The following is a 25,312-nucleotide window of genomic DNA, read 5'->3' on the forward strand; positions in this document are numbered from 1 at the left end:
CTTCAAGCAGACCTGGGAATGTATCACAGGAGGCCTTAAACCAGGAAATGCCTGAGGAAAGCTCAGAGGAGGATTCACTCAGGAGGTAAGATACATGCTTGGCCTTCCTCCTCTATTTTTTCTTAAACCTTTCCCATCTAGTCTTGAGTTTTTCCGTATTTTCAGAGTTAAAAACCTTTTCTCATGTGGTCATGTGCTATTTATGTAGATGAAAATAGAGATGTTGCATTGATGTCTCTGATAGCTGCCATTGTCATGCTGCTGCTAGGTTCTGAGGGTGTCTGTAAGGACAAACACCAGGCCTCTCAATTGGAAGGGAGACTGGTAGTACAGACAGGCAAAAATACGGGCTCTGGCAACAGGTCTCTGGAGTGAAACGTGCTCCTGGTGTTTCCCAAATGCTGCAGAAGGGTGAGAACACAAGATGTGCTACACTGTCCTTTGTGCCCCATACCACACACGTGCTGCACACGGAGAATCTGCCCAGGGTAGGCATGGAAAATTGGGCATGAACAGTGAGAATTGCTTTATTGAGTGCTGTGTCTTGTTGAGGTTGTAGTTGTGAAGTTGGAAGGGTTAACAGTCATTTCCTTGGTGTTGCCAAATAGGGCAAAAAAAAAAAATCAAAGCTCCATGTCAGTGGTTTGGGCATATATCTTAGTTGCAAGTGTTCAGTCAAACCCGTGCAGTTTGCTTGCCTTTGATAAAGAGGTAAGTTTTGGAAGTGGCTCCCATTGACCTGAATCTAAGGTGAGCTGGCTGGGGGCATGGTGATCACTGAAAATTTTAGGCTCTGCTGTACTGTATTCTTTTTTAAGAAGGTGATGCTTTTTTTGGAAGGTTTGGGGTTTTGTGGGGTTTTTTTGTGGTTTTTTTGGTACTTCAGGTGTGTTACAGGAAACAGAACGAGCCAAATCAAATTTGCACCAGGAAGGACCTGTGCTTTGTGTGGATGTCTCCACTGGCTTGTATGGACGATTCGGCTACGTTGGTACTTTGGGTAGGGTTTCCATGCTGCGTTTCAGTTTGACATCGTCTCTGTCAAGTGGTTTGTGCACTTCTCAGAGGAAAGGTTCAGTCCTACTTTTTCTTGGAAATGGATGCTCTGTGCTGTGGGAAAACAGCTTCCAGGTTGGATGCAGATGTAACTGGCTGAGGAGGCTTTGTACACAGGAGTGCCTGAGGAAAGGGAATTCTTTCCTTCTTCCTGCAGATAAGCTGATTATACTTAGGCTGGAACAGTGACTGGCTTTCTTGTTTCTCTAGTTGCATAGCAAGTAAGTGGTGGTGGTCATGAAATTATTCATCTGCTTCTAAATCCTTCCCCAGTTTTTTTTTTCTTCTTAATAGCCTGCCACAATGAGAGTCTCAAGCTGATTACATGGTAACTACTTTCTTGGGCCTGGACTTACCTGCCATTAATTTAAATCAGATATCCTCTAGTCCCCTAATAAAGGGCAGAGAAGTGAGAAGGAGCTGACAAATTTAGCTTTAAAATGGCACTTGAGTAACTCTTGCATTATCTTTCTTTTGAAATAGCTGTACATGCTCATAGTGTCTCCACTTGTTCTCTGGGTCGCTGTAGTGTCAGAAATAATGAGGGCAAATAACCTTTTTATTGATCAGGCAGTTGGCACATGTTTGGACAGTGAGATGTGGTGGCATCTGTGGATGTGTTTTTTTCTGTGGGAGCTGTATTATTTAAAAACGCCCTGAGGTTTATAACTCAGTCCACCCCAGCGTGCAGGAACTGAACGGGTTGCTGCCTGACAGCTGGAGTCCTGTGACTAAATCTCTGGGTCACTTGGCCTCCCTCCTGTTGTGGTTGCTGCTGCTGCTGCTCAGTGGCTGTAGCCTCTGTGTAGGGTTAGTTACCTACCTGGTGGCCTGTCCCAACAGGTGGGTATTGCTGAGATTAATTTGGAATGTGTAGTTTGATCCCTGGACTTAATTCCAGAGGAATTCCTATAAGATAAAAATTTTAGTGAAACCCTTTTGGCAGAGGTTACTGAGAAGTTCATAGGGACTCTTGTTTTCCCAGTCTCCTGCTTCTGTTATGAGGCCTTTGTCAAGAACAGACGTGGCAGGGGCTTCTGCTTCCCTTCTAACTGAAGTTAAGGTAACAGTAGAGTAGATGAGGTAAGGAAGCCAAGAGCAGCAAGCAGTCTGGTATTAAATGCTCATGGCAATTTCCTCAAAGTAAAACTTCATTTCCTTTGCTGTTAAACACATTGGATGGACTTGTGGGGAGCTTTATGAAATCTCCCCCCTTAAAAGGAACCCTGCATGTGGGATAGCTGTATCCTACAGGTGTAATTTTTTATCCATTCTCAAAATAGCTGTTACATTTTTCCTTATAGGGCAGTAACAAGTCAGCAATCACCCACTGAAGTGATTTTTGCATAGAATGAACATCCTCAGGTCCAGCCCTCTTGTCTCCCAGACCTAGGGTGTGCTCCCACAACTGGACGTGCTGCAACTGCTCCTCCTCAGCAGAGTCCAAAATGTCTGTTCACCTTTGCAGCTGCAGAAGCCTGCAAAGACGGTGGCAGAGGTTCATGAGATGTAAGCTCTGTAATGCTGAAAGTGCTGGGGAAACAGAGGAGGGGAGGTAAGCCTTCAGGCATGGGGGTGTAAGTGATAACTGCATACATGCTTTCCATTGATGACATTTTGTGCCCACGGACCTCAGGTTAGTTCTAAGCATTGAGGGACATGCATGTATTTGCTTGTAACCTGTTTCATATTCTGTTCTTCTTTGTTTCTCCATTAGATGTCCTCATTGGGCAATTGAGCTCTGTGTTCAAAGGCCAGCTGAAAAGCTCAAGATAAAAAAGGCATCTGGAAGCTGTGTGTGTATGTTCTCATTCCCTGTCCGTGGGCAGCATCCATTCCTTGACCTGGCTTGCTTGACTGAGAAGTAGCTTGCTGGGAAGATATTGCCATGGAGGGTCAATTAAGTTAATAAGTAGTTTAATGAAGGCTGTTCCTCTTTGAATTCTGTTGATGCAGCTATGCCAGCTGGGTAGGGAGACGATTCTGCTCTTTCTGGTGGTGCTGGGCTAATTATCTTTGGCTAATCATGAAGGGATTAATAAGCATGTAATGAAGCTATTCCTGACTAACAGCTCTGGCACCTCTATTAGGAGGGACGTGTCACTGGGAGCCTTGGCAGTACAGCAGTCCTGTCGCATTCAGCTTGGCCTGAAAGCAGCACAGGCATTGAGCTGTGTGCTTCTTGAAGCTGTGTCAGTGGGGGAAGGTTTATGGTCTCCCTTGAGCAGAAGTTGGTGAGACAGAGCTTCAGCTTTTCTGAGCTTCTCCAGGCTGGTCACATTAATTCAAATGTAGGATTTTTTTCCCCTGTGGATCTCTCTTTGCCTCACTTTAACATCAAAGTGGAAAGAGCCTCAGAAATCCCTGAAGCTGTCACGTGAAATGTGCTGCATAAAGTTAGTGATAGAAACTATTGGCAAGATCTGGATGAAGGAGAGATAACTGAGCAACAGATGATAGCTAGTTTAATTTTTCTGTAACTTCCTGTTAATTAAAAAATGGATTGAGGAAACATTGTGTTCATACTGTAATCTTAGTGAGGGGAAAGATCCTGTAAGTACTTTAAGCCATTGTTGCTCTGTGGGCCAATTCAGGTTTATAATGAAAAGTTGAACAGGGAATGAAAGAGGATTCTTCTAGTCAGCTGCTTGTTTGAGAGGAGCTAGTGCCATCTTCTTAACAAAATGATATATAAAATCCTAGCAGTGGTCTCCACTGAAATATATCGCAGCTCATCAATTAATGAGAGGTACAGTTCAATGCTGCCTAAATAAAATTTATCCAGATCTTCAAATGCCACCTCTGTGACTATTTTAATACAACACAAGTGATACCTACGGAACTAGTGTGTTATTTCACAAAAAAGAAAATCCTCTGCTTTTAAATCTAGTGGTGTTTCTTGGTTCTGGCATGGAACCCCAGGCCACAGTCTTTCTAGAATGGATGCAAAGAGCAAGTAGTGCCATGTGTGTCCCTGTTGACATATTTCAAACCTTCTTCTGTGACACAGTCCCTAGAAAGAGGAAAAAGAAATACACAAAGGGAAACTTCTCCTCTATTTATTGAAGGTTTAGCTACTTGTAATATACTAAGTGGGCAATTCTGATGTCGTTTACCTATTTTGACTAGAGATTGAATGAGTTACTGCAAATGAAGGATGAGCCCTGTCCTATTGCCAGACAGGTTTGCATGAAACCTGTGTTTCATGAGGAAACACTTACTTACTATACCTATTCTTCCATTAAGAAGCTTTGTCTGGCAGTTATGTTAAACTTCTCTAACCACTCCGCTGCATTCATTTCAGAGGTCACATTCTGTATGAGTAACTTCTGCACCTGTGTCTTATGAATGCATAATGGTTTTGCCTTGCCTCACCTATTTAGTTTGTCAGACAAGGTAGACTATTGAAGTCATCTGAAAATCTGAGCAGTCTTTTGAACTGTCCTGGGTGATGGCTTTGCCATGCATACAGGTAGGAAGGAGCGTATATGAAGTGGGGAGTTTGTATTGTTGGGGACACATGTATAAACGCCTTTATTTTTCTTGTGAGTGTATAAAAGTGCAGAGTCCACAGTGGTGTGCAAATAATTGACCTGCTGAAGTTGCACAGCTGACCAAATGCATTGCTTCTTGATGTGTTTTAGCCTGTTGGATGCAGTGTGCACAAGTGACACGTGCAGACCAGCTTCCCTGGAACCAGGGTGAAATTTCTGTCTTTCATGTTGCCAGCTCTCGTCTGAGGGTTGAGGTCACTCTGCATTCAGTTGAGATGGGATGTGAGGAAGAATTTCTTTCCTGAAAGGGTTCTGAGGCATTGGAAGGGGTTGCCCAGGGCAGGGGTGGAGTCCCCATCCCTGGAGGGATTGAAGAGTCGTGTAGACACAGTGCTGAGGGACATGGGTTAGTCGGGGACTTGTCAGTGTTGGGTTCATGGTTGGACTGGGTGATCTTAAAGGGCTTTCCAATCGAGGCCATTCTGTGATGTGAACCCAGTCTTTTCTGAGCTAGGATTTAGCAACCTTGGTGAGATGAGGAAGCTGTAGGATTATCAATGCGATCCAGCCACTGGTGCTATACATTGCGAATTAGTTTGTCTGTGTTTCCTTTCCCTCAGGAAGGTATAAATGCTCTACGTGTGGTTTCACTAGTTAAGCAGGTGCTGACCTCTGTGCCCCCTGTTCTTGTCAGGCATGTAAAGACCTGAAGTGACACCAGATGCAGGAGGGTGGAAAGGCTGGTACCATTCTCACCTGCCTGGGCAGTGCAGTGGCTCCAGTTCCTTTATTCAAATTTGATGGCCTTTCTGGCAGCACGTAGCTCTCTAGACATACAACAGGTATGAAAAGAAATGCCTAGTCTGTTCCCCTTTGAATTTCAAATTTATTTCATTTCCATATTGCTTTGCTGCCACAAGGGGGTAATGTTGCTTCTGCTCCTTGCTTTCCCTGTCTCCTTGCGGAACCAGAAAGTTTGTGAGTTCTTGTATAAAGAAAACAAGGTAGCTTGAGGACCCTCCCAGTCCTAAATTGCAGCTTATCTCCTTAGTTACCATACATTTGCAAGTTCTTCAGTGTTTGGGGAAAGGCATGAATGGAGATCCTGAGGGGGAAATGGCTCTGATACAAAATGCAAGCAAGGGAGCAGCTTATCCTCTTGTCTTTTATAAGGGTTTGACAGGGACAGATGTGGATCTGGAAGTGAAGCAGGTATTTTGTCTTTCTGACATGCAAATACCCATGAGTTAGACCTGTAAAAGACTTCTTGCTCATTGCCTACCAAGCCTGGAGCAGACCTTTCTTTGCAGTCTGCCTTGTCAGAGGTTTTGTTTGCATTTAAATAGTTGCTCCATCCTCAGAAGACTTCCCTAAAATGAGGTTTATTTTCTGGAGGAATGCTTGGCAGATGTTGACTGGAGTCTCAGAGGTCACCTTTTCCACGGGGCTATGTTTATTTTCTTGTTCAAGTCTGCTGTGAGCTATTACCTACATTTTTGGGCTTTTCCATAAGAAGGCTGTGAATATATTGTGAGGTTTTTTTTCTGATGCAAATAGGAACAGCTTGCTCATGGCCATGAGGGGATGCCTTTTCCAGTTCCCAGTTGTAGATATGGTGTTGACTTATGGTCAAGCTGAAACCAGTCTGTCATTAAAGTAGATTGACAGCAGTCCTATTCCTGCCCAGCAATGGTGAGTGCTGTATGTAAAATGGAATATAGTCACTTTTACAGCTTCTTCTTGAGTTCCTCTGGAGCTTGAGCTTCTGATGTGCTGCTCTGGTTTTTGATTTAAATTACCAGGCTGTTAGATCTCTGCATATATTGGCTTCTGGTAGCTTTCTCGCTGTGTAAAGCACTGAATGAAAAGGTGCATGTCACTCATATCCTAGCCTTAAAAACCAAACAAACTGAGCATTTCCTTGCCCCCTGCTGCAGGTACAGAGTTGCCTACTAGGAGACAGTTCTGTGACTAAAATTTACCATCAAAATAAGAGAAGAGAGGAGTGCTGCTCCTTTTAGTTTTTTGGAGGAAGGGAATTAAAGCAGGAGGGAATTGCCTTACCCAAAGCTACGAAACGCACCTTCTGGTGGAGACAGAACACATACCTGGTGTATTCTGTCTTGTTTTGTTCCTTATTTCACGAAACCCACGTTTTAATTTTTTCCCTAATTGCTTGCAGCAGTTGTAGCTTGCTTACTGAAGTGTTTAATTTCTACTGCAGCAGTGATGTGTTGAGTTCACTGAAAAAAGGAGACTTGAGCAGGAGGAGGGCACACCTCTGAGCTGTGGATGCTGGCTGCTCAGCCTGCACATCAGCAGGAACGTGGCCCGTGCCAAATCTAGATGGACCTAACCGGTATAATTTCTCCACACCCCTTATGTTCAGGCCCATTATTTGTGGAAACCTTGCTAGCCTGCTGTTCTGGCATTTGTAGTTTGGGCTCAGCATTTTGTTGAAGCTTACAGTGTGTAGACCTTACCTGTGCTGTGGAAAGAAGGATTTTCTGGCAGCCTTGCAGCCTCCACGTGTAATGCGATAGTTTTGGAAAAGTTTATGCTGTGCTGTTTTCAGGCTTGTTAAGAAAGAATTACAAAGGTGCTTGTTATAATTCTTGAAAATCATGGTGATAAATAATATCTCAGTAGTTAGTGAGGAACAGTGGGGTAAAAGAAAGTTATGAAGGGGTTTGCAAGCAGAGACAAGAGGTTCAGGTTTGTTGTTGGGAGGAGGGGCTTGAGGGCAGAAGGCCAAAACTGTGGGGTGGGGGAATGATTTCTGAAAATGTTCTCCTGGACATGCAGGAATGAATGAAGACCTAATTTGTCAGTGCCAAACGTAAAGTGAAGTGATAAACTGAAGGGGACGTGAACACTTAGACGTGATAATTAGCTGTGGTGCTGGGTGAGATGTGCAGGTTGTGGACAGACTTGGCGAGTATGTTTTGTTTGGATTTTTCTAAAAATGGAAAATAGAAATTAGTTTTATCATGAGGATGTAACCACAGCCTGAACTGTAGGAGAGGCTGCCTTGATATCTAAATGGCCGTTTGATGTCTGTGTGGGCTCTGAGGTTATTGCTGCCACCCTTCATAGAATGGTTTGGGTTGGAAGGGACCTTAAAGCTCATCCAGTTCCACCCCCCCTGCCATCAGCAGGGACCCCTTCCACTAGACCAGGTTGCTCAAAGCCTCATCCAACCTGGCCTTCAACACTTCCAGGGAGGGGGCATCCACAACTTCCTTGGGCAACCTGTTCCAGTGTCTGACCACCCTCACAGTAAAGAACTTCTTCCTAATATCTCATCTAAACCTCCCCTCTTTCAGCTTAAACCCATTTCCCCTTGTCTTGTCATTAGTTGCCCTTATGAAAAGTCCCTCCCCAGCTTTCTTGTAGCCCCTTCAGGTACTGGGAGGCCGCTGTAAGATCTCCCCGGAGCCTTCTCTTCTCCAGGCTGAACAGCCCCAACTCTCTCAGCCTGTCCTCACAGCAGAGGTGCTCCAGCCCTTGGATCATCCTCGTGGCCCTTCTCTGGACTCGTTCTAACAGGTCCATGTCTCTCTTGTGTTGGGGGCTTCAGAACTGGACACAGTATTCCAGGTGGGGCCTTACGAGAGTGGAGTAGAGGGGCAGAATCCCCTCCCTCGACCTGCTGCCCACGCTGCTCTGGATGCAGCCCTCCGTCTTTGTGTTTTTTCCAGACCGAGCCTACTCTCTTGTGTGGGTAGGAAAGACTTTTTTTCATTGACCTGGTAGAAGTTCAAGCTCTTGAATGTGCTAGTAGTTATTACACAGAAGAGCAAGTGAAAGAGGTGCCTGTTTTCTTGCACAAGGGTTCCTCCCCCTGCCTTTGCAGGTTTCCTGATTTAAGAATAATGTAAGGTTGCTAGGGCTGTTTTACTTCATTACGGAGTGTTGGTGGGGGAAAAAATGATGCCTTGTGCTTTCCCTCTTGCAGTGACTCATAGAGGTCACTCCCAGGTGCCGAGCTTCCCTGAGTACTTCAGAGAGCTGAGCATGTGCAGTCTTTCACCAAACTTGCAGAAAGGCTTAAGCCTTCTTTTCTTTTTCTTGGCCTAAATTTAAATGTACAGCAATGACTGTAGCATACAAAAAGAGTTATTTTTTTTCCCCCATGTTACTGTTGCAGCAGCTTGGTTTGTAAATTAAGGAGGTATGAAAATAACACTACTTTCTCAAATACCTTCATGGTGTTTCCCCAGTCAAACCATTCCCCTTCTTCCACCTCTTTTTTTTTTTTTGGTAGTACTAATACCAAGATGGACCGTCAGTGATAGTCCAGGCCTGGCAATAGGGAGTTCATCTATAAAAGAAATAGGTAAACTTTGTTTCTCTGCAGTCTGCAGGAAATGAACATCTGTTTCCATACAGGTGTCTGTCTATGGGGTTGTTCTGGGGCTTTGCTTTGTGTTCACTTGCTCCAGTGTGGCAGCAAGGGAACTTGTTGAAATTTGCTTCCAGTGATGTTTCTTAATGAGGATGGAAGAGGTCCATGCTTACAAACTGGCTTACTTTTTTGCTTCTACTGAAGAGTAATGAGATCTGGAGTTGGGTGGGTTGTTTTTTGGTTTTTGTATGTTTGTTTTTGTTTTTTTTTTTTCTTTTGAGGAAGGCCTGTATAAGAAGGCCATACAACAAAGATATTAGTTAAAGACAGATTGCTTAAAAGTTGAAAGACAACTGACTTCAAACAGATAGCTATTTGAGGCTACCATAAAACATACCAGTTCTCAGCTTTCCTACAGACAGGGAAGAAGTGTGAATAGCTTCCCTCTCTTGAAGGCCATCCTTTGTGAGGTTGTCTTGTCTCCGGGCAGCATGTCCAGACAGGCTCACTTGACCTGGAACAGTTGCTCCTGTTTCCATTTTTCATGTATGTGCATTGAGTTCATGTACTTGTAGTATTCTGTCTAGGGGATGATGCTCAACTTATGTTTTCCTTCTGCCAAGAAACAAGTCATGGACAGGCATTCAGACCTTCTATTTCATAGAATCATAGAATGGTTAGGGATGGAAGAGACCTTAAAGATTATCCAGTTCCAACCCCCCTGCCATCAGCAGGGACACCTTCCACTACACCAGGTTGCTCAAAGCCTCATCCAACCTGGCCTTCAACACTTCCAGGGAGGAGCAACCATAACTTCCTTGGGCAACCTGTTCCAGTGTCTCACCACCCTCACAGTGAAGAATTTCATTCCTAATATCCAATCTAAACCTCCCCTCTTCCAGTTTAAAGCCATTACCCTTTGTTCTATCACTACCTGCAGGCCTGCTTGCTCAACTAAAAGCTCTGTGTAACTTTCTTGAGTGCGAAGAGGAGCTGAAGATGTTGGCAGTACAGTGTGCCTCTTTTTTATGCTAATACAAGCCCTTAATCGTTAGATGTGCAGTCACTTCCATAGATTGCGTACGTGCACTCATTCTTCACGCTCTTTATAAATGCACACAGCACGGTGTGCCTGGGGACAAAGTGCCCTCATCCAATTATTCGCTCCTTATTACAGCATCTGGGCTGGAGAACTTGCAGTAGAGCAGTGTGCATCTACTGTCTGGGCCTGGAGCAAGAGGAGAGAGAGGGACCTGTGATCTGACTCAGTAATACAACTGTAACCAAAATAGTGATGACTCTAGATTTCTTCAGTTGAGCTGTTCTGGTCTGTTGAATAGCTAACATGCATTTTAAACATTTTCCACATACATATTTAACTGATTGCACCAAATGGCTGTTTGTGTGGTGATGTAACTGACCTCCTCCCTTGCTCTTCTTGAGAAAGCACCTGCTGGAACTGAAGGCTGTGAATAAACAGGGTTCATTATCTGCCAGGAAACTGACTCATTTTTCTGCTTGAAATGCTTTGGTATCAGTTCCTTCCCCTGTCTTCATGAACTGGGAGGGTTGGGGTAAGTGGCCTTGCTGGTCATTTGTTGACCCCACTCTCCTCATTACTCCAGCCTGAACAAGAGCATTTTAAAGGAAGTGGTAGATGTGTGGTGGAATCTGTATTTCCATAGCCTTAGAAGCCTATGGAGATAACGGTGTGGCTCCTGCCCCCTCAGGAAAGACACCTCCTCTTCAATTCCCTAGGGAGAAGCAGGAGACCTATGTAATTATCCCAGAAGCTGACGCAGATCTGCGTGCGTGGGTAAGCAGAGATTTCTGCTGTCCGCCCAATCTGTGGTGTTGGGAACTCCCAGAAAAAGGAGAATTTGAAGCAGACATTATACATACGAAGGTAGGTAGAAGAGCCCTCAGAAGAGTAAAGCTGTCTGCAGGCTGAGGAAGTTCACTGTGTTGGCTATGTTCTGGACATGCTTTCAAGCCTGTTATTATAACCATGAAGACTAATAACCAATTCCCTCTAACTGAATTTCTGATTTAATCACATGTTTAATCAGGTCTAGGTGGAGGAATGTGATGTCTGTCTTCAGCTTGGCTGAGGTGCCTGCTCCATTCTGGGCACTGATATAAAACTGCCACTGTAGAGCAAAATAGCACGTGCAGTAGGTTGAGCTGATTTAAATTTCTTCTCCTCTCTCTGCCCCTCAAGTTTTGCCCCGGCAGAACAAAAGTGCAAGATCTTTCATTGTTCTTTTCATTTTGGAGTTATTGCCAGGCTAATCAATGCTGCCGTAGCTACTCTTGACCCTTTTAATGTCTCGGGTGGATCTGTGCTTCCTCTTGCCTGTTGAAATAGCACATTAATCCTTCCCTGGGTGCTGTATGATGGGGACCTCTGCATCATGCTCGCTCATCTTTTGTTCTGATGGGTGGCCTTTGTCAGCAGGTGAAGTAGTAGATTAACTATTGGGTCCACTTACAAAATCTGTCATCTTCCTCAGAGCCACTGACTTTCCCTATGATGAGGTTCAGAGGTGCTGTGTAGCTCCTGCAGCATCAGTTGTAAATGGAAGTTGAAGTTCCTAGTCCAAGAGCAGAGGTGCAGTAATAGCACAGTTCATCATGTGGTATTGCTTTCTGTTTAAACTGAACCCTTTAAAGGGTTAAACATGTTCTTCTTGAAACTCTGCTCCCTACCTGGTGATTAGGAGAACTCAAATCCCAATGCTTGTTTCTGCTGTTCAAACTCTTTCCTGCAGTTCTTTGTTTCGTGTAATTGTTCTTCTTTTCCCTGCTGTCCTTCCCACAAATGAACTCTTGCTCACCCTGGCTGAAGACCTGATGTGTTGTCTGTTTTCTGACTGAGAAATCCTTACAGCTTGTACAGGATTCTTGCCCAGAATCAGTGAAGGGGGGAAAAATGTTCTTTTTGTTATAATTTCCGTCCTATATCAAATTTACTTCTCTGACAGCTCCCCACCTTGAGCTGGGAGGGATGTATTCCCTGTCCCTGGTTGCCCTTCAGAGTTAGCACAAGTTCTTTCTCACAAACAGGCCGAGATGTTCTACAAAGGCCATGTTTGGAATATATCTGTGATCACATATAGCATCTTTGCTGTCACTGCTTTCCCTGAAGAAAGGAAATTTTCTTTCAAAAGGCACTTATTATGTGGAATAACTTAAAAAAAAAAAAGTGATTAAAAGAATGCCTAACAGGGCTTGGATACTCAAGAAAGGCAACCACCAACTCTCTTTCCTCATGTAGGATGAGTTATAGGGCAAAGATGTGGATAAGGGGATGGAGGAGCTAACTCAGAGAATGGGAAAGGGAGTGTTGAGGTTTTCACTAGTAGTGATATTCTCAAGGTGTTTATCTCTTGTAGATGGTTACAACTGTCTTAACAAAGGTTTAGCTGTTTAGTTTGACTGTTTCTTTTCTTCTAATCATCTGCTTCTGACCTGTCTTAATTCAGATCTTGATGCCAGGCTAAATATGTCTAACTATAACCATGCAAAAGCTGAAACAGCCTAGAAATGTTAGCTTAGAGGTACCAGAGTAGATTATGTTAAGGACTTAAATTTAGAAGTAATCTTTTCAGGCAGTCTTTAGAACTGCATACGGATTGCTTTTTTATTTTAAGCTTGGGTATGAAACTGGTGATAGCGATAGTGTTTTTCTGTTTGACAAGAACTACAAAACTTTTATGGAAAATGAAGCTATGGAACAAAATGCTTGATGGTTTGTCCTTATGTGATAGCAATTTGCTCTTTGAAAGCAGGCAACACAATACAGAGATGTCTGAAATAATTTTTCCCTATTCTTCTGAGAAAAGGGAAGAGAAAAAAAATACCAAGCCCAGTGGATTGGGTTGGTTGAGATTTTTGTTTCACATAGTTTTCTAGTGTTCTATTGAGACTATAATTGATCTCCAAGAATTAATTGAGCTTGTTAACACTTAATAATTGAGCTTAGGAGTTGAGGGAGGGTAGCAGTGCTGCTGGGCAGCTGGAGAACATTGAGCTTTCTTCACGCTTCAGCTTTCCTGTTATCTTTAGGTTACACAGTGCCCTGCCATAAGAGGAAGGTGGCTGAAGATAATCTAGTTTTGAACTGTTGTGGCTCTTTACATTCCTGTGAGGAGCCACAGGAGCACATCCATAGGGACGAGTGCTCCAGAGAACTGACTGCTGGCTGTAATTCGGAGGGCTGAAAAAGAGATGTGATATGAAGTAGTGCAGTAATTTCACCTCCAGATGGGCAGTCTGGAATATAAAAGCCTTTCCAGAGAAGATATAAAACTGGAGGAGAAAACTCATAGAAGCTGCCAGAGTTGTCAATATACTCCTTCAAAGGATAACGATGAATTGCTCTGTTTCAAGCCCTCTTCATAGCGGAAGGCTGGGACTGTGAGCAAAGCAGGAGTGTTTGCTTCATTTTGCTGGTTTGCTCTGGTTGTCAGTGTGCAGCAGCATCTTAGAAGGATGACAGCTGACTGAATGCCCTTTTGATTTTAAGAAAACTAAGCCTCAGTGTTGTTTGTTAGAGCCTCTCTTTTGGATGGGGGGGAAAAGCCCTTCCCTCGGTGTCGTGTGGAGCAGCACCACCCAGTAATGTGCATGCTGTGACAGCAAATCTAAGATGTGATGTAGGAATTGCATATCCTTAGAAACTGTTAACTGGGAAGTTAAATTTGCTGCATTTATATCTCCTCAAAGCCTACTGAGATGAATCACTCTGTCCCAAGAGGCTGTTGGTGGCGATCCTCACCCCGTGGGGAGAGAGCAGTGGCTCATGTGCTGTGAGGAAGTTCCTTCATGACTTTTTTCATCTCGAGCTGCAGCTTCTGGCATTCAGCTGCTTCATTCCAGAGAAATTTCCCTTTTCTGCCTGTAGTGTCTTGTGTATGTGCACTCTTTTTCTCTCCCTCATCTGAAGGTGTCCTGTAACTTGGACCTTGCTTCCTTTCCCCCCTCACTAGTGCTTGCTGCTGTTTGCAGACCCGAGGTTGCAGAGAGAGCGTAGAGCAGTGTTCCATAGCTACTGATGTCTGGCAGAAAAGAAGTCCGCTGAGATCTCAGTGCTGCTGAACAGAGGCAATTTATATCTTCTTGTAGTAGTTTTAATAAAAATAAATAATAAACCAACAAAAAAACTACAATCCCCCTCCTCCTGTTTTAGCAAGCTGGGCCAGAGGCATCTCTCAGGGTGAGCAGAGTTAATCTTGATAATTGCAGCATTGACTGACAACCTGGAGGATGATAATGTGTGATTTTTTTAAATTTTTTTTTTTCCTGGTGAGCGGAGGAGGAGAGTGGAAATTGCCGTTTCTCTGCTAATTGTACTTTAGATGTCATTTGTGACAATTTCATATTGTCTAGACAGAGTGGAGCAATTGCTTCCACAGAGCCTAGTGTTAGCCTGTTAGATATCTGGGTAGAAAAATGGGGGGTGTGGGAGGGGAAGAGGGTGCTGTAAGCTCCAGAAAGGATTCAGGAGTCAAACATGAGCTACTGAAATGTTTCAAAAGGAGATGCACGCAATACGCATTTCTGTTCTCTCTTTACATGCTTCTCTGTTGGAAACTTAGATGTTTAGTGGCCAGCACTTCCCCGTAACAGAGCTACTCCCATTCATATTCTGTTTATCCTCCTTAACAGAATTGCTCCTAACCTCAGCATTTACTGTGGTAGGATATTGGGCTACTTTACACTTTGGGCTTACTGGAAACAAATAGTCTGTGTCTCTTCTGGGACTTCGGGTGGCAAAAGCTATGAATGTGGCACCTAAGACTTGTTAGAGTCACTTTAAAAGCAGTTATCTGTGCCTTCCTGGGGGACAGTAGGTTACACTACCAGTGTCACAAATGGGACATGTTACTGATGATTATAGCAGAGTGTCTATTATTGAACCCATTTGTCAGTACCAAATGCATTCAGATCTGTAACTCGGGCCTCAAGGGCTCAGTCTAGAATGAGGTAGTTAAATAATAGATTTTTGTTTGTGTTTAGTACTCTGGTTTCTGTACAGACATTGTTATTCTCTGGAGCATTAAGCACAGAGATGGTCCATCTGATCTTGTGAGATTGCATGTTGCCTTGTTTTGGGGGTTTTTTTTGCCTACTGGATGTATTTATGTCCACCTGTTTGTTGCTCTGTGATCTGAGAGGGCACTGTTGTAGGACAATTAAGAACTACCAGTCAGGCTTAAAATCAGATGTAGCTTTTTAGCAGTTACTGTTACCTGAATTATCTTTGTCCACCTGATCTGAATGTGGCCCTAGTATGTGGCTTTTGTGTCTCAGTGTGAGAGAGTGCAGGAGCCAAGTTTGGTCTTGGCAGGCTTGGAAGGCTCTGCTGGAAAGGCTGTCTTAGCTGAGACCATTCAACTCGGACAGCGCAGCCTCAGAGAGGGTCCTGGAGAGTGTGTTTAATGGGGTGCATTTCCCATCTCCCTCCCCACAACCCCATAACTCCTCTTCCCAGGGAGCCTTTCTGGGGAAGGAGGTGTTCCTAAAGCAGCAGCAGCTCCTCTTGCTTCTCGGGGTGGAGTTGCAGGCTGTTGAGGTAAAACCACAGGGCCATGAAGCCTGTAGAAAGTCTGTTTATCCAAATACTTGGCCATCCTTTGACTCAGGCAACTGCTGGTTAGTGCTTGACTGAAGTAACACATATCAGTTCTCATCTGAGGTGCCAGGTGCCTGGCAGAACAAGGCTCTTCAAGTATTTATGTCAAGAATCAGATGGGGTGTAGAGGTGAGAACTGTGGATTCCCTGAAGTGCTGTTCCCAAGCCAAGCAGAAGGACTCCTGGCAGACCTATATGGAGTTACTACAACGTGTGCCCTGCTCCTGCTTCCAAACCCTTCTAGTGCCCTCTGGTTGGTATACATTTTGATTTCCTTCAGCACAGCTGAAGCTGGCTGCTTTCTGAAGGTGATCCCTCTTAAACCTGTGCTCTTCTCAGGCACTTGCCCATCTTTCCAAAGGTAAGAAGAGAAATATGGCTGGAGGATACCTGAAGACACCTTTCTAACAGCACCTGCTGGGCCATGCACCATGTACCGGTCATCATCCCTTGCGGCTCTGATTTTGCTGTGTCATTTAGTGGATAGATCCTGAAAGGCTGGGGAAGAGGGTGGTGTCTGTAGTGTATAGATGCCAAGACTTCCAACAGGGATGATGAGTGGTGATTATTTGTGTGTGCATATTATCAGGACGCCGTAGGCATTGCAGGGAAATGGCATCAAACAAGCCACTCGTGTTGCATGTAGGTTGCTGACCTCTGTAAGGAGGCAGCTGCTGTTTTTAGGATTGTTGTGGTCCTGCCAGGCTCTGCGTGCTGTGGGAGCTCTTTCTCCCTGATTAGGTCCAGTGATTAGGCAGGACCGTTGAGTAGAGCAACAGCCTCCGCACATCCAGGCTGCTTGCAAACTGCTGGGTTTGGAGTGCTCTGCATAAACAGCTCCGAAGAGCAGACTTCTAAAAGCATGTTGGCGTTGCAGTGGCAATAACCCAGCCTCTGAACTCTGAGCCAGTGGTTTAGAAAGGGGCCAGCTGACTGAATAGGTAGAATTACTAATTCTATTTTTACTAATTTTAATCTACCTTCCCCCCCCAGAAGGAATAAAGCAGTTTATATATGATGCAGGTGATAAGTATACCTGCATTAGGTCTAGGCTATAGGATTTCAGGTATACCTCATAAAGCTGGTGCACCATTTATTCTGGGTTAGCTGCTTTTGCATATATTGATTTATATATTTGGAGTAGGAGAGGGGGTTTGGTAAGGCAGGATTGAAGTATGATAACCTTCTGGGGAGCCAAGGGTTTCCTAATATCAAACAGTGTTGAAGGTTAAAGCTTTTGACTCAATAACCTGGGGAATTAATTAATCTCAAAGTTTAAGAGATTTAATAAATGTTCTTGAATAAGACAAATGGTTGCCAAGCAACTTTGTGCCAGAGAGGACAGGATTTCTTGTCTTCTGTAGAGTCCCAGTGCTTTGCAGCATGTACTGAGTTTCTCAAGCTGACACGTGCCTTTTCAAATAACTGCAGTGATCTCTTGCTGTTTTCTGTATTCTAGATTTATAACATAAAATTGAAGTAGATTTTTTTTTTAATTTTTTATTTACTGGAAGGCAGTGAAAATGTCTTGAGATCGTGATGGAGGGGCTGCTGCTAGATAAAAACATCTTATTTGCATTTTTGCTGTCTTTATCTGGCTAAGAATGGGAAGTTAAATGTGGATTATATCTGGTCCTTCTTCCTGCTTCCTGCGTTGACTGTGCTTCCTTGCTGTCCTGCATTGCAAATGCTAACTGAGAGTCAGGAGTGTGGGGCTAGGACTGAGAGGATCAAATCTTTCTCACCAGTTGTGTGTGAACAGATGTGGTGTTGGACCTCTTTGACTTTCAAACGGCAACAGTTTTCATTTAAGTTACAAAGACTGGAAAACAAAATTTATCAGGAGTTCCAAGGCAAAAAGACTTGAAAGGGAAACTCAGCAGCCTTAGAAACTTAAGCTTAAGTTGATTTTTTTTTCCCCCCACTCTCCACACCCCCCCCAAATCATCTCTCTTGTTAATCTAATGGCTGCAACAGGCTTGAATGAGTCAGTCTTGAAACAATGCCATCCTCTGCTTTATGACAAGAAGCTAGATAGAGGTGCATGTAGAAGCCAGGGTGGAGGACATGTTCCTGCTATATACTTTGGATTCTGCTGCCTTCATGACTCAGACTCGCTTCTCGCACATTCAAGCTGTCTGGCTGCATTTGCATACATTTACTTCTTGAGTGAATATTTGGTATCTCTCCCTGTGGCTGATTAAGATACAGAGGAAACGAACATTTTTTGGTAGCTGAAAACCTCTCTTTTTGAGTCTTGAGACTAAGATTGAATATCTTACTGTGAATAAACGCCAGTGGTGTCCACGTAGAGTCCACATGCCAAGCCATGTTCTTTGTCCCATGCTCCTCGACCTGTTCCCTGTGTAGCCACCTTTGAGTAGGTAAGAATTTGATGGATGGCATATGCAACGTTAGTGTTTATGGACTTGACAAATTGGGTTGACTTGTCTCCAAAGGAGAAGTAGCATCTACATCTTTCTTTTGAAACTTGGAAGTGGGTTTGGGACCACTCTTCTTTCTTACTTGAGGTGTTCTTTCTACTCTGCAGTGAGAATATTGCACTTTGAATAACTACGTGGTAAAACCGCTTATGCCACCAGTGAGTGATTCAGTATGTTGCAGAATTCTCTGCACTGATGACAGAGAAAGTCTTAAGAGGTTTCAGAAAGTAGGGCATAAATAGGGGGGGATATTCCTGAATGGTTTTTGATGTTGTAATTTGTTCTTCCTTTCTAGGAGGTTGCTGGAGTCTTCCCTTATTTCATTATCTCGCTACGATGGAGCAGGGTCCCGGGAACATCCCATCTACCCAGATCCAGCCAGGTAAGAGCTAAATGCCATCTAAAGGCATTTAATTTTCATAGATAAAAGTGTAACTTTGGTATAACTCACTGAATCCTTTGGGAATAGTTCTAATACTAGGCCCATCTCCTCCTCAATGACTTGCCATGGGGACAGGGTGCAAACCAAGTGAGAAGGTGCTGTTAAGTTTGAGAGAGAAAGGGAAAAAGAGGAAGAAATCACTGTTGAAGTAAGTGCATAAGAATTCCCAAAATGGGATGGAGAGAACACTAGGTGGCAAGCAGGTCCAACAGTAAATGAGATTATATCAATAAATTTAAAATCTCTTTCGAAGAAAAATGAAGACGAAAACAAATAACCTATTCAGGAGTAAGGGGGAGTGCAGTAAAGGCAGTCAGGAGCTGGTGTGAGCTGACAACGTGCTTGGAAGAATGGAATGTCTCCATAAATATATCTGTATGAGAGAGCATAACCAGGACATTAAGTATACTTAACTAAGAACAAAATACTGACAATTATTTCTGAAGAGTCATGAATCATTGACGTTAGCCATAGAAACACCTGTAGTGCTGCTTAATCTCCAGAAGAGGTGGGAGTGTTTCAGAGGACTAGAAAAAGCAAACATGGCAGAGTTATCAAAAATGGAAAGGAGTGATCTTTGCAGTTTCTACTTAGTGTATGAGGAAAGCAACAGATGGGATAATGTGACCCACAGACTCTGTCAGAAGAAATGATAGAATCGTGAACAGCAAGCAGCTTTGGAAGCTTTCAAAGAATAAATCGTGACAAATAAGCTTTCTTTAGATGGGTTTAACAAAGCTATGAATGAGGAACATTCAATAAGTGTAAAAAATATCTGACTTAGCCTCTTAGGGAACCTCGGGCATAGCTGCATGAACTGAAGGCTACTAGGTTTTAACTTAAGGGAGAGTACAGGAATAGCAGCGTGTGAAAATTAAATATATAAGTTGCTGAAGGAGATTTTGGTTGGTTTTTTCTTTTTTTCTTTTTTATTTTAAATTTAATTCTCATACTTTTTTACATCATTAATAAAATCTGCATTTTTATACAAATGATGCTCTAAGCACAGGTTCTGAAATAAAAGACTGTGTTGCAAGCTGGCCACATGGTATAACTATGCTGATAAATAGCTCCTTGCTCACTATCTCTGTAGATAAACCCTTATAGAGGTGAAATCTTACATTAAGCTTTTTTCCCATTTATTGCAAAGAAAGTTGCTTTGTAAAGGTAATTCAAAGGCTCAGAATGATGTAAACAGAATTGTCTGTAGTGAGGTGAAAGTAAGGTGGAGTGTGCTATGTGTATGTAAGGTTATTGGAAACCAACCTAGGTAACTGCAGAAGATCTTGGCAACTGCGTGTCAGAATAATGCTGATAACTGTAAAAGCTTTTTAAATGGCAGTTGATTAAATGACAGGTAAAGGGATTGGTTTACCTGGGAAGATGAAAATTATATTTTACAAATGTTCATTAAAAGATATTACTACGTTCAGGTCAATTTATGAATGCGAAGAGCTGCTAAATGACTGGAAGTGCATGATTCCTTATTTCTGGAATGTGTAATCCAGAGCAGGCTGATTTACAGAGCAGAGATTGTAAGAAGTGATTCTGAATCTGTGGGAGCTTCCTTATAAAAAAGAAAAGAAGGAGGGCCTGCCTAGGTTACTGAATTTGGTTCTTATTTTCCTTCTGTCAGATGTCTGCTATGATGAAGCTCAATAAAATGTATGAAAGGGATCACTGCCTGAGACATTTCCTAGCATAAGGAGCACTGTCAAAAATATTTTTCTACTTGAAACCATTTTTGAACTGTTATGATGCTCTTCATGTGACACTTGAAGTGGTTTTAGGATGTGGTAGAAGCTACAGTAGCTTGAGTTTATAAGGAGCTTTGGAAGGAAAGTCCAGTGTTGAAACTTCCTCTAAGAGGGTTAATTTGTTCCGGTGTCACTGACCTTTTCAGAGGTTGATATTCATAGATACATAATCAGCACGAGCTGAAAGTGCGAGTGGAGTAAGATCAGAGTCTTCCTCCATAAGCTTTACTAGTGTGCTAGGCTGGGAGGATCTTTTTAACTGTCCCTTTAACTGTTCAGAAATTGGAGGTGTGATGAAAAGGAGGGTTACTGCATTTGGAGGTTTTTTGGTAGCATCATAAGTTTGTAATGAATAATGACTTTCAGATGTTCTTAAATAACAAAGTGGAAAAGTGAAACATAGGTGAAATAAACATATATCCATATATGTCTGTGTTTAAATATATATTAAAAATATATATATATACACCTTAAGACCAAGCTGTCTCCAATGGAGTGGGGTTGTTTTTTTTTTTTAAACTCCATGATCTGAAAAATTTATTTTTAAGAGTGTGTGTGTGTGTTAGTTTTGTTTCTGCATCTACTGTTTGAAATGGTGCTATATTTGAATAACCTAGGTCAGGAATGAGGCAAGGAGAACATTTTTTTTGAAGTTCCCTCAGATTTAGAATGAATATTCTGATGTAGGCTGCAGCAGTCTTTCTCAGTGACCTTGCTGAACTTCTCTAAGGTCAGCTTGGCTGTTCTGTCATTCTCCACAGTTTCCATATGTACTGAGCTCAGAAAACAGTCTGTGGAGGAATCAAATAAAGCTGTCATCAAAGAACACATATATTAATTTTTTTTTAATAGAAATACTCAAAAAGATGCACCCAGACTGCCTATATAGAGCATCACAAGGATGTTTGGTAGATAGTCTCTAAGCTGCTAGAAAGTTACTGGGAAAGAGACCCTCGGGCCAAATGTTGCCTGTGAGTTGCAGGCTTTAGTGGGATGGAAGCAACCAAAAACTGGTGTCTACTACCAGCATTGCCTTCAGCTCAAGGGCTGGTGGAACATATGCCTCTGCTGATATCACCAAGGAAATTAATGACACCAATCAGGTAACCCCTTTAAAACATGTCTGCTGGCTGAGAGACATTTAGAGGTGTGAGCTGTAATGATGTCAGTGAAAATCCTGGCCGTCAGCATCAAGGCAGGGTTGATGAGTGGTGTCAGTACTTCTGAAATGTTAGGAAGCTTGGGGGTCTGCACAGCAGTGTGGTGCTCTTGGATGCAGATATACCAGTTCTTGTGGATGTCTTGAGGGTCTAGACATTTTCCAGCTGATGTTCTTATATTTTTATATTTTTTTAAAATTTTGAATTTACTTTTTTAGAAGATATTGACATGAGGGAGGGTGAAGAGAAGCCGCATTTGTCTAAAAAATGTTCATGTTGTCCAGAAATACGACCAGCTGGATTGAATATCTGGCTGTAGCTGAGGACACTGTGCTGTGCTGTGTAGTAGCTCACTCTTTATTACTCACGATGCCATTTAGAGCAAGATACTTGAACTTTACTAATGCTAGCAAAACATTTCCTTCCCTCAGTTCCACTTCTTGCTGGCCAGCCAGCAGCGTTGGGTACCTGGAGAATGCACTGCCTCTTCCTGACATGGTTGTTGGATGAGACAGAAGCTGTTCTGGTTTTTGCACTGCAGCATTTCTCCCACTAAGTGCTCTGTTTGGTGGCGGTCATGTGTGGCAGCACAGCCTCTCCTCCTCTGAACCTTCTGCTCCCCTAAATGGGGTACAGTCACCTCAGACACTAGGTTAATTCAGCTCCTACGATGTTGTCAAATACAGCCTTCTGTCCTGTGGATGCAAACTTGGTTTAAGAATTACTGGATAACCTCTACCTGTGTTTTGCCGCTGCTTTGTTAGAAGCACAGGTGAGAAATAAGCGGACAAAGCAACCTGCTGGGACTGTTGGGTGTACTGGTAGGCACTGGTGGGTAGGTGAGTGTACTGGTAGGCAACTGGTAGGTTAACTTTGGTCAGGGGCTGATTTACAGTTGTGCTTGTTAGGTGAATGAACCAAAGATGTATGTTTACTGTTAACCAGTGTTTCTTATGCTGCTTGGCAGCCTTCTCCTCCCTCCAGGGCAGCTACATCTCTCATGCTGGCTCTCGGCTCTGGTTCTGATTTGTGTCATAACTGTATTCCAAAAAACAGATACAGCCAGACAAAAACAATTCATTTTTTTTTTCTCTGCAAAGATTAATCCCTTAGCCTATTGCTTTGAATATATTTCTCCCCTGTCCTTTTGTATTTTATCCCTCACACCTTTCTCTCTGTGTAGCAGATGTAAGCTTCTTGTCTCTTCTTTGGAAACCTTTTTCACAGTCTCTCTGATCTATGTACCATGTGCTGTCATGAAGCTGAATCTGGCATCTCATCATCCATTATGGCCAGTCTTTATTGCCTACTCTTTCTTGTACTTCTAACAAGCATCATTGTGTTTTTTTTCTTGTGATGTGCTGCATAATTTGAGAAGCATAAATGTCTGAAAAACTTATTCTTCATATCCTTCTGTAAAACTCTCCCTTGGTGTGGTATTAGCAAAGAAGAAAGTTTTAGGGATTATACTGCTGGACTGCTGAGACCATTGTTTGTGTTTTCCAGTGTTGCCTTGTTTCCATGTTCCTTCCTTTCTCTATGTGCACATATTATGCTGTAGACTTTATTTTTAGGCATATGCAGAGGCTTTGGTTTATGGAAAAGGCCAAAGAAGAGAACAGCTCCTCATTTATGAGTGCACTGCTGTAATGCCTTGCTTTTTTATACTGGGCCTATTAAGACTTCAGGGGAGTAGAGAGAAGTGCTGTGTTTATACAGCAAACCCTTCTACATTATGTAAGCATGAACAGCTTTAACTCATCAAACAGTGCATAAAAGATCCAGGAGGAATCCAAACCAAACTGAGTGTGTGGTTCCCCTTGCTCTTTCTGCTGCTTATTGACTAAGTTTTTAGACCACTGAGCCTGTAGTCTGTCTGCTAAACTTGTCTCTTTACTGAGATGGCAGCTAAGTAGGGTACAGGGAGCTTACTGTGGGAAGACACTCTCTCTTTGTGTCTACTTAACTTCTAATTCCTTCCTTCTTGCCACCTTCTCTTTTGCTTAGATGCCCTGAACAGTATGGTGACATGGGAGAGTGAATGTCCTTGATGGGCATCTGCAGCCAAAACAACATTAATAGAATCGATCCCTTGAAGAATTAGTACATTTCTTTGATGATGCTCTAGGGAGCAGTCTCTAGAAATACTATTAAATGTAGTTTTCCATTGAAATATAATCTTAGAGATATAGATTTAGTAGCATGACACTTTATTAGACCTAGTCTGATTGTTTGCTTCTCATGCTGCTGTAGATGTGAAACTTACCCATATGTAAGTAAAATCTTATTCCCAGTACATTCCCATAATATCAGCACAGCTCTGGAAGGGAGGAAAAAAAGTCTTATCAGAGGTGATTATGGAGTGGCATTTTTGTCACTAGTTGGAGTGTAACATAGTGAAACTGTGTCGTATTGGTCAGTATGAAGTTAAACTTATCCTTAAGAGTCTTCATGGCTGACAGTGAGGTCCACTGTAAAATAAATTTAGGTTGAAACTCTGTTCTGAAGATAGATAACATTCCTGTAAGGCAGATAGGCCACCTCTCTTTGTGATTGCAAATTAGTATATTTTCATTTCTAGACTATACTCTGGAATTCACTGTTCATTTGAGGTTTGGAGGTTTGGGTTTTTTTAATTTTTCTTTGTTTAAAGCTCTTCACACTTTACATTTGTAGATTGAAAATTAGGGCTTCATTCTCCATTATCAGTTTCTCCTGTGGTGCCTTTGCAGGAAATGAGATTGTGTTTTCATGGCCCTGGGAAGTACCTGTCTGGTAACTTAAATTGAATAAAAAAGAACAAAATCAAACACGTGTGGAATGGGGAAGAAGCTTGAATTAAGGGAATAGGCATCTTAATATCTAATTACTTGGGGGGATTGTTGTCGCCTGCCTTCTTCCCCCCAAATTGAAGTTCAAGTTTAATCCAAATAAGGCTAAAGAAATCATTATTCAAGCATCTGAAGTGTCTTAATTAACTCTTAATTCTCTATCATGCATAACTTGGCCCTATTGAAGTCAATACCGAGTAACTGTGTCACAGAAAGCATGTGCTAGGAGCTGTGGATATATGTAGGGTAGGAAAAGAGAGTGTGTTTTTAGCTGTCTAGCATCAAGGAAGGGGTTAATATCTGGGTCATGATAGCTGATGCAAACAAAGGCCAGGTTATGCATGAGAGAGAATTAATTGCAGAGGAAGGTTTTCCTTTCAGGTGGGCTGCAAGGCTTTTACTGCTCCTCTTAACATACATCTAGTAGATTTGCTGAAATTGCCACTCTATGAAATCCTTACCATTTGGATAACAAAAGTAGTTAAAGCTGTTAAACCTTTTTTTTTTTTTTCCTCCTTCTTGATACTTTGTAGTGCTCCCATTTTTTTCTTCTTCCTGATTCTTAGTGGTTCTCCCATTAAGTACCTTCAGAACAATAGCACCTTCCTTCAGTGTTTACTTGCACGCTGCTGCTGTTTGGCATTGCAAGCAGAGTTCATATTGGGAATGGGTTTGATTCTTACCAGGGATGCTTACTGGGGTTAGTTGTGTGAACTGGTCATAAACAAAACAATGGGCTCCAGAGAGTCCTGAGAAGCAAACTTCTCTGTGCTTTGGATGAGCTTTTCTTCTCTAGGTACTGTGTAGCGCTTCTGTTTGTGGAACAAGGGAATCACGTGGGAGCGTAGCTTATAAAGGGAAAATTATTTCTACTTGCTTGCTTTATTTACTCTGTCTTACTCACAGATAAATGCAAACAGACAATTCTGTGATATGCTGTTACTGTCCTGACACTTGGAGCTCAAAAGGAAAAATGTGACTGGCTGTCATTCTATCCTCATGTAACAAATGTCTGTATATCTCTCTCTTACTTAGATTGTCTCCTGCTGCATATTACGCTCAGAGGATGATCCAGTATCTTTCCCGGAGGGACAGTATTCGACAGCGCTCTATGCGATACCAGCAAAACCGTCTCCGCTCTTC

At 42.7% G+C, this 25,312-nt stretch overlaps 1 protein-coding gene across 1 annotated transcript in view; it reads left to right on the forward strand.

Annotated features, from left to right (window-relative positions):
• LOC104525666 (activating molecule in BECN1-regulated autophagy protein 1-like) overlaps positions 1-25,312 on the forward strand; it is a gene marked incomplete at its 3' end in the record, with an annotated part of 45,427 nt that overhangs the window by 5,167 nt on the left and 14,948 nt on the right. Inside the window, 3 exon segments of the mRNA XM_029085174.1 lie at positions 1-85; positions 18,275-18,361; positions 25,205-25,312. The exon segment at positions 1-85 is cut by the window's left edge and continues 34 nt beyond it; the exon segment at positions 25,205-25,312 is cut by the window's right edge and continues 78 nt beyond it. Coding sequence (XP_028941007.1) covers positions 1-85; positions 18,275-18,361; positions 25,205-25,312 — 280 coding nt within the window.

This window comes from Antrostomus carolinensis, unplaced genomic scaffold (assembly GCF_000700745.2).
Source record: "Antrostomus carolinensis isolate BGI_N321 unplaced genomic scaffold, ASM70074v2 scaffold8645, whole genome shotgun sequence".
NCBI classification, from domain to species: Eukaryota; Metazoa; Chordata; class Aves; order Caprimulgiformes; family Caprimulgidae; genus Antrostomus; species Antrostomus carolinensis.